The sequence below is a fragment of the Cnephaeus nilssonii genome (genome assembly GCF_951640355.1).
Source record: "Cnephaeus nilssonii genome assembly, chromosome: 18".
Classification (NCBI taxonomy): Eukaryota; Metazoa; Chordata; class Mammalia; order Chiroptera; family Vespertilionidae; genus Cnephaeus; species Cnephaeus nilssonii.
Window position 1 is genome coordinate 39,544,770 of NC_137089.1, and position 19,354 is coordinate 39,564,123.

At 44.8% G+C, this 19,354-nt stretch overlaps 1 protein-coding gene across 7 annotated transcripts in view; it reads right to left on the reverse strand.

Moving 5' to 3' along the window:
* The window catches only part of EYA1 (EYA transcriptional coactivator and phosphatase 1), a gene marked incomplete at both ends in the record, with an annotated part of 284,113 nt that overhangs the window by 16,387 nt on the left and 248,372 nt on the right, over positions 1-19,354 (reverse strand). For all 7 annotated transcript variants that reach the window (XM_079796672.1, XM_079796671.1, XM_079796667.1 and 4 more), the window contains 4 exons: positions 2,096-2,217; positions 2,314-2,428; positions 3,439-3,599; positions 3,705-3,763. In XM_079796672.1, the coding sequence (XP_079652798.1) occupies positions 2,096-2,217; positions 2,314-2,428; positions 3,439-3,599; positions 3,705-3,763 (457 nt within the window). The remainder of the gene's footprint in view (positions 1-2,095; positions 2,218-2,313; positions 2,429-3,438; positions 3,600-3,704; positions 3,764-19,354) is intronic.

The following is a 19,354-nucleotide window of genomic DNA, read 5'->3' on the forward strand; positions in this document are numbered from 1 at the left end:
TCCAATATGTCAAACAAAATGCCCATTAAAAATACTTACTTGTTATTATCATTTCCTATCACCTAACATTTTTGAAATATTTGGAATTAAAGTTCAATGTGCATGACGTAATGCACTACCTGTTCTTTCTGGGAAGTAAGGCAATACCCCTCTGTCCCATGTACTTTTTAGGAATCTGTTTTGACTTTCATGTGCTGATAAACCTTTACCTTGGACCCCTCTTTACAAAACACAATATGACTCCTCTGTATTGATAGAGGATAAACACCTGACGGCTATTCTTATGGAACACGAGAACATATAAAATTTTGGTTTTATTGGGCTATAAGGAATTCTATTCTATTTGATATATTCCTTTCTTTTCATAAGAATTTTCCAGCATTCTGTTCTTGGCCCTTTTCAGGAGGCATCGGTCATTCTCCAACTCCAGCTATGTATTTCCAACATCACAGAGCTATCTGAATATCACAGAGGCTCTTTAAACTCAACATCGATAAGATCAATCCCTTCTCTCCAATCAAATCTGATTTCCCATCAGTTATAGTGTCACTACTGACTCAGTTGCCTAAAAGAAACCTCTGTTCAGCCTTCTTCAGAGTAAACAACCATTTATTCATAAATTTCATTCAACAAACACTTACTGAGCACCTACTATGTACTGGACTCTAAAGCTACAATGATGAGTGAGACAAACAGACTTAACTCTGGTGGGGAAGTCAGACTATAAACAAATAACTATACGAGTGATTTTTTAGCCGTAATTTAGTAGTGCTTTGAGGGAGAAGTATGAAAGTGTAGTCAGAGGACAGATGTACAGGCATTCCATTTTTGCCACTTTTTCTTAAGAGCTGAGAAGCCAAAAACAACCTTTTTTCCACCTACCAGGATACTTCCCCAGGACTCACTAAAATAAACTTCATCTCATTAGGGTGACATACAAGGCCACTTATGACTGGACCCAAGTCTACCTTTCCAGCTTCAGCTTCCCATGGACGCTGCACACGAGTCATGCAGGACCACTCACCAGTCCCTCAGAAGGGAACATGTTTTAATTACTCTGTCCTTTTGCTCTCACAAGCCCGTCTGTCCAGTAAACTCGTATTTACCGTTCTATACCCAGCTCAGATACCATTTCTTCCCTTTAGCTTTCACTGACATTTGCCCTCTGCCTCCCCCTGGGGGCAAGTGAATGTTTCCTCAATGAAGTACACCTTCAGACACTTAGTGGCAGGACCTCCTAGGATGTGGAAAGGTGTCTAGACCTTGGAATCAGAGATCTAGCTTGTCCATTGTCTTTACTAGCTATCAACCTGAACGATTTCCTTAAGTCTCTAAGCTTTAGTTTCCCGATTTGTAAAATGCAAAGGTTGTGAAGATTGATTTTAATATGTGAAATGCTTAGTACAGTTCTGGGCTCTAATAAATACTTGATAAATGCTCATTTACATATTTCTTCATCATATTATAGTTAGTTAGCTGCCTGCTTCCCCTGCTAGATAGTGAATTCTCTAAGGACAAGAGCCATGTCTTCTTTTTATCCCACTTTCATTCTGTCTTTGTTTGTATTTTAAGTTTTACTTTAGTTTTCTTTCTCCAACTATGTTTCTTTTTTTGCAAGAACTGAATTTTTTGCATCCCCATAACAAAAATTGGAACTCAGTGGTTTACACATGTTGAATTAAAATAAAGCAAAAAATAGTTCCAGCAATAATAATTTAAATAAAGCTCTTACTAGAATTATTTTATTTCTACTTTGTATATTTCTATACTACTATTTGTTTTACCTTATAAGATTTTTTTAATGATGTTGCCTAAAGAAAAATAAGATAATCTAGAATTGATGCTAAGTTGGCTGTAGCTAAAATGCGTAGGTCTTAATGTTAGCCAGTAAAGTGAAATTTTCTGAATAAAACTACACGGGTTATGATTTATATTTCTCTTCATGTCTAAAACCAATTTTGACAATAAAATTGGTTAAATTATTCTTCTAGTTTTTTTGGCATCTAGCATTCTGAAAAAAAGTCTCATTTAATGCCTTTCATTTTAAAGCCTGAGGGAGAAGAGTCCATTGCGAAACCAAACGAAAGCAGCTCACCTATTTTAGTTGCACTGTAAATATTTTCTATAGGGAACACAATTCCTAATCCATACAGCAGCACTTTCGCCAATGCTGGGATAAGCTGCGTCGTTGTTACTAAAATATTCACACAGTTTGTCCTATGAGAACAGAAAGGAAAAAAAAAAAGACTTGAAAAATAAATCTCCAAAATTTTCCCAGCAAAAGCACCACGAAGGGGCTTGGGGTGAGCTTACCTGGAGTGAATGAGTGTGAGGGCTTTCAGAGCCAATGTTAACCAGGAGTCCGTCAGGGCTTCGATCTCGGCCCTCAGCTGCAGCCAGGCCTCCCTTTTGGCCGGACCGAGCAGACCTGTGGATTCAAAAGCACATGAACTACTTCCTGACCAGTGTGTCTATTCCACATTATAAATCATAAACATGTGATGCTGCTACCACTACCACCCTCAAGCTTTATAGCAGACCAAGTCATTTTTTCACAGACTAGCATTCATTTGACAAGTGTTTAGTATTGTAGGAAACATCTATCGAGTGTACATTCCTAGCATCTCTCCTTCTGGTTATAGGAGTCATCTCTTCTCTTTGGGGAGCCTACTCACACCCATTCCTCCAACCATGCAGGTTGGACAGAGCCAACCCTCCCCTCTGGCTCCCAGGGTGGGAGCATGACAATGGCTTGGCCAGTGAAAGTCAATCTTGGAGCTTTTGCTGAATCCATTGGGAAAGATATTTCTCCACCCAGTGGAAGCACTGGTTGCATAGAAAGCTGGATGTGCTGGTGGTCATCTTTGCCACCTTCTGGGAGGGACTGACCTAGAATGATTCCTGGGGGAAAAACTAGGCAAGAGATTCCTGATGGCATTGTTCGAGCACCTGGATTTTGCCATGCTGGAAACCAACACCACCCCTACATTTTCATTATTAGGCCCACACATTCCCTTTTGTGCTAGAGCCATTTTGAACCACAATGAAAAGATCCAAACTAATACAAGAGCATCCACTGCTCAGAGCATGTACAGGGTAGAAGGAGCTTTTTACAAGCCATCTCAAGTCATCTGGGCAAAGACTGTTAATCCCACCTCATTGGAAGGACAACGGAATGTCACAGAGGTCAAGAAACTTACTCTAGATTACACACCTACTATCAAGTCATGGAGCCAGGACTAGACTAGACTTGCCAGGGCAGCTGGCTCTAGTCTAACATTCCTGTCACTAAATCACAGTGGAATAATCACAGGTCAGACAAAACTGCTCTCAAAAAAACTATATCAAAAAATCATGACACAAAAGTGTGTGGTACTCTGAGAATTTTATCTAGGCTGTCTTCACTAACCCAGCGAGATACTGGTGACTGTCACTTGCCTCCGACATTGTTTTTGTAGGTGTTGTAGATCTCTTTTACTCGCCGGTAGCGGAAAGCCAACTTTCTCATCCAGTCTACACCGCCGCGCACCCCGGTTGCCAAGCATAAATTGGCGCTGGTGGCTGCAGCAGGGAAGCCATCTGTCCCAAAGTTATATGTGCTATTTAGACGCAAGAAAAGCCCAAAGTTAACCAAAGCAAGTTCATCTTAATTAGCTGGGCAATTAAACTATAAAATGGAGTCAACCACATTTCTATGTGCTCACCTTAGGTCTTGCCCATTATCATCTGAAGAGACATCATCTATATGAACTTGGTCACATTCCTAAAATGCAATTAAAACGCAGCATGTCACTTTTCAAAAAGCATTTACTTTTTTACTTTTTTTTTTTTAACCACAGAGTTATTTTAAAACCCCCCACAACTTTAATTGGACTGTTATCCAACTATGTCAATCAGTAGGTGGCAGTCTTGTTAAATTGACAATTTTACCTACTTCGGGTCCTCTTCTAATAGAAGAAAAGAGCAGTGTCATTAAGGACTACTGTTATTCAGCTTCAGAAACCAGATTTTTGTGTTTAGAAAGGAAAGTGATTGAAAACAATTAGCATATGTGTTCCATAAACCTCAGGTACCTGAGGACACCATGCTGCTCAGAGCTGATTCAGTCAATGCCTTCCCATAACTGAAACCAGACATTTCGGCAAATGTAACATGCTAGAAAAATTAAACCTGATGCTAACTGCCAATGAAATTATGACCTCTGATTGCTGTCGAGCCACACACCAACACAGCCCGAGGCCAGTGTGCTGAGGAGGCCAGACAAAAAAATCTGTTACTGGTTTGCCATTGATTTGAGAGATGTGTTTTATTCCTTCTCTCTCCCTCTTCCTCTCTCTCTCTCTCTCTCTCTCTCTCTCTCTCTCTCTCTCTCTGTGTGTTTGCAAGTGTAGGAGGAAAAAAGTATGGGAGACTTCACAACCCAAATGAAAAAAATCAAACCATGCACTGTTTTTTATTTATTCTTTTACCATTTCACTATTATTACATACTCATTTTAAGCATTAGGTTTATGCGTTTATTATATAATAATGTTATTTGAACAGACTTGATTTTTAAGTCCCAAACCATGTGTGAACTTGTTAGAAGAGGACGCCATAATTGTGGGCTAAAGCTGTATTGGACCAAGTTCATGTTCAGGCACCTGTTAGCACATGAGCACCCTGGATCTACCCGCTGGGTCCCCAGCCTTAGATTGTGGGAAGAACCCATCTCACACAACTCAACAAAGCAGAATTCAACAAACATCTGCTGAACAAGTGAAGGCACACTAATGTGGAGGCAGACAAGGTCTCCAGTCCAGAGAGAAGCAACACATCCTTGGCGTGCTTTCATGTTTCAGTCATGAGTCTTCTCTCTGCACTGGGGCTCCGAACACCCCAGAGGCCTTCAGTACACTTATTTCCCTAAAAGTTTTAGTTCAGAAATATTATTAAGAGAAATTTCCAGGCATACGCCCTATATTTTGAAAGGTTCTTCAGATGAAAGGTCTGGTTACATTTCCTTATGTAGTTCATTTTATAAAATCTTAACATTCAGTTTGCAACCAAGATGACATTCGCCAAGCACCACAGTCACAGGAGGTGTGTTTTTAAGTTGCCGGTTCCTTCTGAACAAATTCTTTGCTCTCCATGGATTTGTGAGGAAGGGAGCAGGAGATAGAAGTGGAAGGAAACTCAAACCAGCTGTTGCTTAACAAAATTAAAACCCTGACCCCAACCTCTTCTCTCAAGCATCTATTTTCCAGGCAACCCGCTCCCAGCAAGCAGCAAGTACTAGGGAGGAAAAGACTTTGACCTTGTAACCCTCCCCTGCTCTCCCGAGGTCTATAACCTCAGATAAGAAAAAAGGAAAAGCAAGTCCAGGAGGCCTCACATGTGGACGATGAATTGCACATTGAAGACCAGGCCATTTCTGGAAAACACGTTTGGGAACTTCTCAGAGTTATTCCTTTAATGGTCTTTCTGCAGATGAATACTAGTGGTGGGATTTTTTGTTTGTCTGTTTTGATTTTTACAACATACTTATTCTGGCTTTGAAGAGATTCTAAGTCATGAGTAGGAGTTTCTGTCATTCATCTAGTCAGAAATACAATTTTTTTATGTTGTTGGTAAATAACTCTTTGGTTAGTGTACCAAAAAGAAAATCTTACCCCCAAACAAACAAACCAAAAAGCCATAGGGATTTTTCTCTCTTGGAAGGAAGAACAGACAGGAGGAAGTGGAGCAACTACAAGAGGAAAAGATGTGTGGAGAAGAATGGATTTCAAGGAATCCAAGCTGACCTACAGTTACCAGGTTGACTCTGGGCGTGGGAGGAATTCTTTGGAAAAGCGGGGCGTTAAGAGGCTTTTCTTCAACTAAAGCCTAGTAAATCCCCATTACCAACAGAGCAGTCAGTTATCTGATCATGACTGTTAATCACTCCACTGCTGCCATTGTCCCCCCACATCCTGTGTTTGTTTTCTCCTGCGAGCTGGATTGGAGACTTTTTGTCCCCAGGCTGAGGCCTCATTTGAAGTTTTGCTCAATATCTTCCTTGGCCCTAATTAAGCCTCAATGGCGCTTAGCTTTTACCTGCAGATACCAAACTCACTTCCCAGGGACTGGATTAAAGCCGAGATTGGTGTGGTGGCAACAAGGAAACCCCCCTTTATCAGGAGACTTTGTGTAGAACGATTGCAATGACAATCTAAGGAAAAATCAAGAGCACTGTTTAAAGGGCCCAATTAGCACCCCAGGAATTAAAAACACACAGGCCATGAAGATGTCTTCGTTAACTGTGTTTTTGGAGTTGCTGCTCATTTCACTTAACAATAGGTAAACACCATATTGCACAGATTTCTAATAGACAAGGTACATACTGAAGATTCATCACCTGTAAGTCTTTGTGCGAGTTTACGAATAATGGTATAAATGTTTTGAGAAATAAGCTACGTGTGTGTGTATTTGGGGAAATTTTAATGAGAAACTATAATATTACTATCTTGATGCTTACCTACTGAAAACTTTAATTCCTGAAAGAAATGGAGACTAACTATTAAGACACTGAAACTTTTCATAGCAGAGCTGCGTGACACGTGAACTGTGCTGGGTGTATCCACTCTGAGACTAGAAACTGTAGGTCCCTACATTCTGAAATCCTGAATCTCTCTGGGGTTGAAATAGCCCCGAAACTGTCTCTCTCTGGGGATGAAACTCCCTGAAACTGTCTCCCGCATCTGTGTGTGTGTGTGTGTGTGTGTCTTCAGAGCCTAATCTTAGGTTTTCATTTCTGCTTTCTGGACTTGGTTGTTTTTTAGTTGCCAAATGTGTTTTAAATCCGATAATCAGATCCCTGAGGGAGGGGAGGGGAGGGGAGCAGAGGGGGCCTGACCCATGGAAACAACAGCAGAGCTGAAAGCCCCACTGGACGGGAAGGGGAGCGGCCCCTACTTCTAGGTGCCAGAACGTATTCCTAAAACCCTACTTTTGGTGCTTCCTACACAGAGGGCAGAACGTACAGAATTCCATGGGAAAGTAAGTTTCTATTCCAAAAAGACTGGATGTGCTGAAAATGGACTTTTGAAATAAACTCCAAAAATTTCCTGATAGGGTTTGAAGGAGCTCAGTCATGACTGAACCTACATCCTATGGCAGCATCACAGGTCTAGGGGCCCCCAGGGCCAGTTCAGCCGGTTTAGCATATTGTATGCAATCATCTGTCCTGTTGAAGGGACCCCTAACAAGTTTCCGTGTCTGGCCTGGGCCTCACTTGGGCCGAAGTAGCAATTCCCTGGACTCCTGGTAGAGTTTGCACTCAACGCCCATCCCAGCTGGCTAATGGGTGCACCTTAGCTTAGAAAGGTTGTCACTGATTTAAGTATCTAATTATTAAGGGGTTACTATGTTCTAGATGCTAAGGACACACCAAGGTCCTTGCTGTTTTGGAATTAACATTCTAATAGGACAGGCACTGTAAAACAAGAAAGCATGGACAGTGTTAAGTGCTAAGGAGAAAAAACACAGCAGGTCAGGGAAACATGCAGTGCTGGGCAGGTGCCTGGGAAAGAGCCTCTCAGGGAAGGAAAGAGCATGTGCAAAGGCCCTGAGGCCGCGGCAGGAGGGAGGAGAGAAGAGAGTGCGGAGGGGAAGGGTTACATGGCTGGCAGGGAGCAGCAGGGAGCTGGTTTTGGAAGTTTTCTTAAGCGATGAGTCCCTGCACTATAGGCACTTGCAGGTTAACAGAAAAGACACGTTCATTAACCGCACAGGTGACAGTTCCAGGTGTGGTAAACGCTGCAAAGCCTCCCTGAAGCCCAAAGGAACATCCTCCTGCTGAATGGCTGCCTTCTATTAGTCCAAGGGCGGGGGTCTGAAAATCTGAAGTTATGTTTTGCTACGTCAGGGAGGGAGAGCAAGGCCCACCGTTTATCCTTGTTGCTTCTGTGATGAAAGCAATCGAACAAAGAGATAAACGCTGGACGACTAGAGATGGTTCACAACCACGAAGCTGTGGCCACAGAAACAAAATCTGGCTCCGTGACCCCAGACTGCCAATGCGGGACCTCTCCTTTCGACGGCTGTGGGCTGGGGCGGCGGCGCTCAATGGAGACGCTGCCCTTCTCATAGGAAACACCCCGACATAGAGATGCAGCGGAACTGGGGGGCTCATGAGTCCCGAGAGCTGAGAGGGAAGGCTCCTGAAGATAGATTCCTTTACCCCCCAAGTTAGAGTTGCGAGAACTCATATGGGGCTGGTTAGGGAATCAACGATGGGGGTGGGGGTGGGTGGGTGGGGGAAGGTATTTTTTGTTGGGGGCCTTCCATAGGAGTGTCATTCGACAACCTATGTTGCATAAAGGCTCTGTATCAAGTCAACAGCAGAGGGATATGTACTTGACGCTGTTGGTTAGCTGATGTCACGTCCCCCCACACAGCACCAACACGCCTAAGGAAGAGTCGGGCCAGGGCTACGAGAAGCTTACAATGAGTCACTGAATTCAGGCACCACTAAGGCATCCCGCCCCCTTTCCCCGGCGGCAGGGGGCCCTCCCTCTGCCAAAGCCCTACGGCCCCGGGATACGTACCTGCTCGCACTGCCTGCCCGTCTCCCCTGTGACACTTTGGATCCCTTGATAATTAAGATTCATACTTCACACTTCTCTGGGGGTTCTGCAGACTCCTGTATTCCCCACCCAGACTCCTATTTTTTGTTATGCTACTTATTTGGGAGGAAAACAACGGCATTTCATGTTATGACCCATTTTACAGAGAGGAAAGCAAAGATCAGGGAAGTTAAGGAATGCAAGGGAAGTGCTGAGATGCTGGGTCTCGGACCCCAACTCCCAGGCTCCCTCAATTTCACACCAAGCCGACGGCTGCCCCTCCACGCAGTGACCGCGACCTAGGTCCTCTGGGGCTTTTCCGTTGTTTCGAGCTTAGGGGACTCCAGCTCCCATGTCCACCCCACTCCTGCCTGTGCCCAGTGTCTGTGACCACGGCCCCGGCCCCGGCCCCGGCGGGAGCCCCCTCCTCCTCACCACCAGGCCTTTCGATGACGGGCACTTGGGAGGGAGCGCCATTGTGGTGACCGTGGTGACCAGGTCTTTGCCAGGGGAGAGCGCAGTCGTAGGTGGTGTGAGCACAGGCATGAGTGTGGCGTTGACACAGCACATCCCAAACAGGAGGCCTGAGGCCCAGGAACAAGGATTTGGCCACAGTCACAGCAGGTGGTGACGATCAGAGAGGCTCAGTGTTGAGCTCTCAGGCGCTCCATGCACCCCCCCCCCCCATCATCTTCCAGACAAACACCACGAGCCAATAACCAGGGGACCAGGGCCTACCCTCGGCGGCCTCCCTTTAGGGTCCACGCCTGTGCTTCGCAGAGGAGTAAAAGGAATAAAATTAGCAAGCCTCGGTGAGTGCCGGCCCTCAGCTCCAGGGACCCAAGTGCTCACGGGGTAGCAAATGCCCACGTGGACGGCGGGGGAAGCGGCCACCCGCTCCGGTGCCGGGAGCGGGAAGAAAGCCGCGTGGGGCGGCCTCCCGGCCACGCGCGAAGGCACCCTCGCTCTCAGAACGCGGGGCGCGCTGTTATCCTGCCTTTTCGGTCGTGTCTGTCATTATTCCCGGCACCGCAACTCCAGCTGACCTTTTCCTGATCCATCATCAGAACCGGCCCTCCAGGGCCGGGCCACAGACATGCTCTTTTGGACCAAGCCCCAGGAATCACTGCGATTCTGTGCAGGGCTCATATGCAAAATATTAAGTTATGGCTGAATTTTTCTGCAAATATTTATTCTGCTTTGATACGGTCGTGGTTGTACTTTTTCCCCCCCAAGACGTTCACTTGTGCCATAATTATGTAAAAATACACCCTACCATTCAAGTTAGTTTAGGAAAATTAATACAAGGAATTATTAAGACCGTCACCATGGGTCCTGCGTCTGTGCCAAGCACGGTGACGGAACAGCCAGCACGCTGGGGCGCTGTAGCCCCGAACACGACACTAGAAACATAAACTCCACGTAAACTTGAAGTCTTTGAATAAACAGAGACTCCACGAAGACTTTGAGGTTGGCTGCATGTTATGAAAGGGAACAATATGAAAATGTTACCAACACGTCTTGGGAGAAGTTGAAATATACAAGCCCAAATTCTGCTGACCGGGGCTCTATTTTCCAAATGTACCAGGAGAAAGTTAACAGCATTCTGCCGGCTAATGGTTTCAATGCCTTCCTTTCCAAAGTAAAAATGGGAGGGGACAGAGGTGGCCAGGGGACGAGCTATTTCCTTGTCTCCCTACATGAGTGTACCTGCTGAGACAGCTAGAGGTGGATGGGTGGAGGGAACGAGGATGGGTCTCCTGTTCCTTCCTGTCTGTCATCGAGCAATTATATCCCCTGCTCTGACCTCCCCACTGAACACTACAGATACCTGCTGGAGACCTTCGACATCTACAAGTTCCTGGAAGTAAGTTTTCCTTTTGTTTCTAAACAAGCAAGCAAACAAAAAAGGTGAGACAGACTGCAGGAGTATTTCTAGTACGTTAGAGACAAACACACACAAATTGTCGGAAAGCTCTGACAAGTGGTCAGCAATGCTTCGGAAAGGAAAAGGCGGGAGAAACATTCCCTTGTGGATCTGCCCACACTCCCCTCTTTCTCACAGAAAATCAAAATCGTCCAGATGGCCTTCCAGGGTGACCAGGACGGGAGTGGCAGAGGTTTGAGGGGAGAGATTTCCATAGTGGCTTTTGGAAATAACTCCCGACTCCCCCTAGATATTTTTATAACGTCTTTGGAAAAATAAGGTAAAATGGGTTATCCCTAGAGATGCCCTGTGATGCAGAAATTCTATGTAGGGGCCACGGGTAGTCCAGAATCAAGCCAGTTGGTGGGAAAGATGTGAAGAATCCCGCTTCAAGTTCACTGACAATCAGATTCCGCATGTCAGTCTCTGTGGTTAGGAAATTCTGTCCACGAGTCAGTACATGTGCAGAGACCAGGTTTTCCCTTGCGGATTTCTCTCTGCACAGCCGAGACTGTTCAATCAACGCACTGTGTGTGTTTATACGTTACTGATGTGCAACAATACCATTCCGATGGGCTTCCTAAAGCTGTGCCAGCCCTCACTCTCAGACCGACGTCACAGAGCGCTGGCACTGCTGTGCCCTGGTGCCCTGCCATGACCGGCTGCAAGCACTGGGCGGGGGCTGGCCGGCCCTCCTGCCTGCCTGGGGTGCATCTCAGAACCTCCTGATTGCCCCACGTTCCCACCACTGACGTCCTTGCAGAAGAAAAGGGCGCAGGTTTCCCATGGCTGAGGCATAGGAGACGAACAAAGGCGGTTTTGAAATCTGCTTCATTACTTTTGACAATTTGGGGAAATGCGAGTTGAGGAATTAAAGCATAACCTGGTCACATTTAAATTCCCACTCTAAGCCATCTACTCCACGTAGCATAGGCGTAGCATGGGCACTAACACGTGTTGTGAGCCAATATTTAAACATCCCAATCTGTTTTGATTGGATGACACCACCATAGAAACCAATGCGGGTTGCGGGGGGGGGGGGGGGGGGGATTTCAAATCTTACAAACTGATAAGAGGAGTTTTAACGTCTATTTTTGCGATTTGGTAATAATGCAGTTTGTGAAGACAAACACCGCTTTTAATGATTGCTTCTTACTTACAAAGCAGTGTTTTAATATAGTTAGTGTTACCATGTCCTGTAGGGCTTACCTGAATGGGAGAGTTTACTAGAATTGTGTTTACATTAGCTAGACCTAGGTGCTCATACTCGAAACCCAAGATTTGAATGACAGCAGTTTCAACAACAAAGGTAAGATATTAGCTATTTCAATATGATTCTATGTAGATGAATGTTCACAGAGAATAAAATCTTTACCGAAGGTACCTGAAGATGGCATATTAAGGCAAAAGATAAGTTGAAGAGCTTAAGCTATGTATTCACCTGTACAAGAAGTTAGGGTAAATGTTCAAGATCACTAAATGAAACAACACTCGAGCTTATTATTAATGGTAATTAAAGATGAAAACATGCTTTTAACATTTTAGTATTTTCTCCTAATACCAATTCCTTTTAAAATCTGCCCATTGAAAATAAGATGTCATAATAACATCACTTGAGCGTGTTGCTCAAAGAAATCCAAAGGAATTACATGAAGATGATTCCTCTTAGCCAGCAGCAGCGTTAATAAATCTATGTCAGTTCCACTCTGCCTGGAGTTCCTTCCTCTCACCACGAATACCTTCTCTCCCACGTGATTATATTAAATATATTTGTCTTTATTCACACTCTGAACCTTAGAGTGAGGAAAAGAAAGCCTTAGTAATGGAAGCCAGAAAGAACTGAAAATAAGCTTTCAAAAAAAAATGGGCTTACTAAAAAACGGCTCAATATTGTGTCTCTAAAAGTAATGGATAATTTCAGTGACAATTATGGCATATATTAAATTTGATCTAATGATACCGACACATAATTTACTTTACTTAAAAAAAAAAAACAACGTTAAATATCCAGCGAATACCTGGTATCTAATGCTACAAGGTCCATTTTTATTGTGTGTTACATTTTGTGCCATAATAGCACACGCTGTTTCAGTGTGTTCTTAAGCCCCCACCCACATGCTGTTCTACACAAAAGGCTTATGCCCAGAGGCAGAGCTTCACTTATGGTTCAGCTCGTATCAGAAGATTTAGCTTTTTACAAATCTGTGTAGGAACGAGTGAAAATGTCCCATTCCTTCAACTACAAATTAAGGGCCATACGTGAGTGTTTGGTAATATGCCAAATTGTAGTGTACAGGTTTATAATAAAAAATATCATACATATTTTTAATTGTATCATATAATGTAAAATGAAGTATTAAGAGGAAATATTAAAGGCTGACTATATACAAAATAACCCAGAACCTTAAAAAAAATAAAGACAACTCAGCATATATCAAATATAAATGTACAGTAAGAAGTACTCCTAAGAATAAACCTTTGATTTACTGCTGAGGGGTTTCTCAGTCTTCGATGGGTTTGCTCAGAGTTTTACAAACATCATTTGTCACCGGCAAGAGTGCTCTTTGTAACTCCGCTCGCCTTTCTTTTAGATCTATTATTCCTGCTGAGCGTACCTACTGTAGAAGAATCTTTCATCGTGACACCAACTCTACTCTTGCTGTGAGGAATCACAGTCTCATAAAAATCATTCTTTTTATCGCAAACTTGCCGCCAGAAGCAAGGAAAAGTACCCAAACCAGAAACTCTTTTATCCTTGTCTGCAATGCTCTCCCTTTAACCCTCCTTTGAAGAAAACCAAATAATGTACTAACTGGAAAAAAATGAATCGCGTACTAATTTGTTCACAAAGTGTTTAACTACAAGTTTCAATTTACACAGAATATTTCTGTTTTGATCACATATAAAACAATGAACTAAAGCTGTAATACTGACTATGTCGTATTTCAAGAGAGGTTTTTTTTGTTTGTTTGTTTTCTGGAGCAATTTTTTACTCTAAAATTAAATATTTGCAACAAATAAAGAGGTTCCAGTTCATGACCATTCTCTGTCTATTGATTCATCTTTATTTAACTGCAAACTCTATGTCAATACAATTTTTAAAGAAATATTTGAATGTATTTGGCTTTTTAAGTGACTTTTATGCAGGGGGGAGGGAATGAAATTTGAAAGTTTGGAAGAGATTACTTTATCAATTTTAGTTAACATATCATATAGCCAGATGATTTTATAATAATAATAAATACTCAATTTTGTATGAAAGAATGTGTAGCTCAGAATAACATCCTTAGTTAGGAAGTTAATAAAAGCCCTCCCAGCCGATTTCCTCTGCCACATAATCATCATTGACTCCGGAGAGAAAAGTATGCAGAACCGGACATTGGCACTTAAAAAAAAAAGGTCCCCCTTGAGCTGCAGGAAGGTTCCATCATCACCTCCCCTCACTGTCAGCCCTCTGGGGAGAGGGGACCTCCGCGGGGGCACTTCCTTACTTAAAACGTTCCCTTCTCTTCCCAGCATCAGTGGGTCTAAAATTCCAGCTCCTGAAATCATTCCTTTTGACTCGTCTTTTATAAGACAAAGACTTCAGGTAACGGGACATTAGTTAAGCTCCATAACTTTGGTGTGAACTGTCCTATCTGATAAATTTCCTCCAGCATGGGGAGCTCTGGGGTACCCCAAACCCTGGGGTGTCAACAGGGGAGGAGGAGGAGGAGGAGGAGGAGGAGGAGGAGGAGGAGGAGGAGGAGGAGGAACCTGAAAGGAAAATTAAGAAAAACTTTTGTCCACACTCATATTCTCATTCCCTAGAAAACAACCTCTTTTCCCATGATGTGATTTTTAAAGCAACAAATAGGGGCCATGCATTATTAAAAGATAATATAGATGAGCCCTGGCCAATGTGACTCAGTTGGTTGGAGCATCATTCCTGGCACTGAAGGGTCACGGGTTCAATTCCTGGTCATTTTGGTAATTTACATTATTATTCAGGAAAATGCTATATTATATACCACCAATATGGCGTTAATAGTATATACGTTATGTATTAACTGTGGAAATACCTCTAGAAAACATATAGGACAGGCATTCTGTATTCTTTCATTCATTTGTCATGTGTTCAACTAATGAAAGGCCACCTACTCACACTCCAGGCACCCAGCACACAAAAATAAATGAGGGCAAATATGTCCATTAAGGCTTCATAAATGTGGGGAAGAGCTGGGGAGAGAGGGTACAGGGGAGCATCAGAACTTTCTCTCGGGAAGGAACGGAATTTCTTACAAATGAAACGGAAATGGGATGCATCACATGTCTAGTCCTCCTTCCCACCCATCCTGGGCATCACCTCATTCAGATATGTTTTCTCAAAGTGGGTTTTGCTCCACCAGGAAATACAATTTCCAATGTGTGGAGTACAAGCTTCTTAGGGGCCGGTGATACATATCACTTGTTTCTATCTCTGCCTTTGAACCAGAAGGTATTCAATAGATCCTTTAGAAAAATTACATCGGAAAGACTTAATATATTCCAATGCCATTGAGCCTTGACCTTGCCTATCCAGTACCATGACTGTCTGTCTGTCTCGCACACCCCATTGCCAATGGCATGTCCCTGCTAGGCCGGTCTCAATCAGCCTGGCCTCCACTCCCTCTTCCATAAGATGATAGTTTACCTACTGCTTGCTGGATGCCTTCTCTCCCCTCTCTCTCCTGTCAAAGCAATGTCCTCTGTTACCCTTCTATTGCTTTCTTTTCTTAGCCCCTGATGTACGCCTGTCACCCACTGTCTGAATGACAGTAGCAACAATTATTGAGAGCCTGCTATGTGTCAGGCACGGTGCCAGGCGTATTACATGTTATTTCCAATCCTCCCTAAAACTCTACGTTTGATGGAGGGGGAAATGAAAGCATAGAGATAACGTCTGTGGATCCCATCAGGTAGTAAGCTCTGTGAAGGAAGAGAGAACTTTCCATGTGTCTTTTTCTCCCTCTTTATTTTCTAAATAGGATTCTATTTCTTCCTATTTATTTTCCGTGTGGGCCGAGTACATAGACGATACTGAATGAAGTCTTCCAGACAGTCTGATAGCCAGGATTTAGTCATGAAAGACTCGGGGCCCAATCCGATGTTAACTGATAATGTTACCGCATTATGTCACTGAAGTGTTAACTACTACTAGTTTTATTAAAGTAAATTTATTTTGTCTGATTATAAAATGAAACATGCTCATGTAGAAAATGCATGCAAAACATAAAAATACATAAACAAACAAATTTCCATTGCCTCCTTCAGCAGTAACCACTGCTGTCCTTCCTGTCCTCCTATTAACTTATCCAAAGTCTCTCACGTTCTTCACAGAGCTTACATTCTAGTAGGAGATACACACCACAGGCAGGTAAAAGCCAGGTATGTGTTTGGTAGCTACTTTCCTCTCTATTCAATATGTAATAAACATCTTTTTATATCAATGAATCATCTATAACATCCTTTAAAAAAATCTTCACCTGAGAACATGCTTTTATTCATTTTAGAGACAGAGGAAGGAAGAGGGGGAGAGAGAGAGAAACATCAATCAGTCACCTCCTATACGAATCCGGACCGGGGATAGAACCCACAATCTGGGTTATGTGCCCTGATCAGGAGTCGAACCCATGACCCTTCAGTGCATGGGATGATTGCTCCAACCAACTGAGCCACACTGGCCAGGGCTCATCTATATTCTCTTTTAAGTTGTTATATACTATTCCATTTTATGCATGTTTCATGTTTCTTTTGACCAAGCAGTGGCTGACAGTTTCCAGGTTTCCTTGGATGATTAACTTCAGTAGAGCAACAATTATCCATCCTCCTCCACCTCCACCGGCAGCACCTAGAAGAACACTGGGCACACAGCCCAGTCACTGCTCCGGGAGTGTCTGGTGAATGATCCCTGGATGCACCTGCGTGGACGTGTCTGTGACATTCTTTACCTCCTTAGGCTACGTTACATTTTCCCTAACCGATTTTTAAATCACTTAGATCGTTGAGCCTTGTTCATTTCATACGATCTGCCTAGAACTCTCTTCTCTACAGCCCAGCCCACGAGCCCTGTCGACGGCTGTCAGTCCTCCGAGGGCCGTCTCCAGGCCGCCCGCGTCTCTCTGAGGACTCCCACGGACGCTGAGCTCATGCCATTCTAAGCTCCTTGAGAAGAGGATCATTGTTTTGCTTACTATCATTTTTACAAAATTCCTCTGTTTCTTATCTCAATTTTTAAATTTTCTCTTGGATTATGGGAAAGCCCTTGTCAATTTCCATAGGGTCATGACCAGTTATGAGGAGTGAGTGACTAGCTTTGTGATTGGAAGTAAAGTGAATTATTCATTTTTGCCACTTAGAATTTAGATAATTTCCCGTCTCCTTTAAAGTAAATGTTAGAATGACTACTTTAAAAAGAAAAAATATTCTTATTTCACTACACCTCTACAAAATCTTATCACACACATGCTAACACATACTATGCTTCAATTGTGAATTTTCCAAGCTACTCCTTTTTCTTCTTAGCAGTAACATCTTAGCTACAAGCCTAGTAGAATTGCATGCATGTGTGTTTAAAACAAACAATTCCCACCAAGCGAAGCGGATGACATCCTATATAATAATAGCATAACATGCAAATCGACCGAACGGTCGAACAGTGGAACGACCATCCGGATGACCATCCCGACAATCATCCGAGACCACACTATGACACCCACTGGCACCAGGCCAGCCAGGCGGGTGCGATGCAATGCAATTGGTAGGGGGCCCAGCTATTGCCCCATGATCGCCCCGCAGTGGGAGGCCCAGGCCACGAGCCTGCAGGGCGATCAATCAAGGGGTTCCACAATTGCCCCAAAGAGGGAGGCCCAGGCCACCGACTGGCGGGCTGCAGTGGGTGGACGGGGCCTCCCTCTGTGAGGGAAGCCCGGGTCCTGGGTGCCAGAGGGAAGCCGGTGCCGGCAGGCAGGGGAAGGAAGGCCTACTCTTGCAGGAATTTCGTGCATCGGGCCTCTAGTTTTGGACATAAGAGCTCCATTTAACTTTTGGACAAAATGCGGGTACTGGCAGGTAATTCTCAGTCAATTATTTTTGAAGAGGCAAGTGTATGTACAAAGTCATGCCCACCAAAACCAGCATCCTCTTCCCCTGCCCAGCCCTCCGCCTGCCTCACAAAGGAGCAGCCCACAGCCAGCAGCAAGGAGGACCCAGGCCCGAGAGCGGCTCCTTAGCAGCGCCCTCAGCCTGCGGATGGACCGGAGCTGCGCCCAGATAGAGGCTCCATTGTGGCCGCGCGGAAACCAGTGTCTCCAGGGGCTGCAACTTAAACACTTTGCGGGAAGTTGAAGCTACAGGCTTTCTCTTGCAGGAGGCGCTTTAAAAGAAGAATTCCTTTCTCGACTAAGCAAACTTCCTAGGAAGGTGATCTGGCGGGACAAAGTAGCGACTCTCCCCGATCGAAGATTAGCCAGCACCTGTCAAAATCAAGACTCCGAACGAAAGGTCTGTCATCTGCGACGCCCGGAGGTCAGTTTCACAGGATTTTAAAATAAACGGACAGCCACCAGCCAGCTCTGTGGAAGCTGCAGGCGCATTGCCGTTCGAGGCTGCTTGGGGAAGGCGCTCCTGTTCGGGAAGGCTCACCAAGAGGCCGGCGCGGGGCCAGGCCCCACACCCCTGTCCCTCCTACGCGCTCAGTGTCCCTGAGCGAGCGTCCCTGAGGCTGGTTAGCCGTGGCTGTGAGAAAGGCACGCATTATCAGAGTGAGGACTGACCTCGGCTCGCCCATCCCTGAAGCCTTCCCCCTTTGCTGAGACCACACCGCCTCCCGGCTGCTTCACCCCCAGGATCGAGAGACTGGCAAAACCGGGAAGACAGTGTCACGCGCAGGCTCACGATCAGTTTGCCAGAATGACCCCCCTTCGCTTCACATGAGTCACTGACTTTTCCGAATCTGGAAATTTCAATACATATTTATGTGTTTCCAAAGGAAAACTTCACAAAGGGACTCCTGCGCTGAGCTCACTTTCCTTTTTCATTCAATACATTCTTCCCGGGCATCTTAACTCATTTCACGTTCAGGTCTTAACTTCAAGTTCAATTCTCTTTCCTGAGCTTCAGACCTGCACGCACAATGCACGCTGGAGTCCACCTGTAGGCCCAACACGGACTTCAGATTCTACATCTCAAAACCCAATTTAGCATCTTCCTTCCAAAGCCAGCCAATTTTCCTGTTTGTTTTGTTTTGTTTTGTTTTTTTTCATGGTTACCTTATTGCTCAAGCCAGAAACTCAGACTCTCACTTTCCTCCCCGCTGCGTTGAGTGTATTTCTCAACCCTTCAGAGGACTTTCTCAATGGCTCTCACATCTGCCCTGCCCTCTGTCCCCACAAACAAACCCTGTGATTTCTCACCCAGATTATCGCCGCCTCTGATGTCACAGTGCCGCTCATCTCCATCCTTGAGGGGTCACCCTGCCTTCAGTGTGAAATCCGACTTCCTTAGCCGAAGGGCAAAGCCGTCCCTGCCTGGCTCCTGTCCCTTTCCCCTCTCACACCCGCTCCACGGGGCTCTGCGCTGACAGCGGCTCCAGCTCTGCTCCTGCGTGCCACGCGCTCCGGTGCCACTTCCTTGCGAAGTCATTTCTCTGACATTCTCGGCCTTGCCGCCTCTCCCCGAGGTGGGTGAGCCACCTGCCTTTAGACCCCCTGCATCCTGTGCGTCTCCATCACGGGGCTGGCGCACTGCGACACAGCTGTCCTGCTTCTCTGTCTCCATCTGGCGCCTGGGCCCCCGGAGGGCAGCGGATACATCTCGTCTCCTCC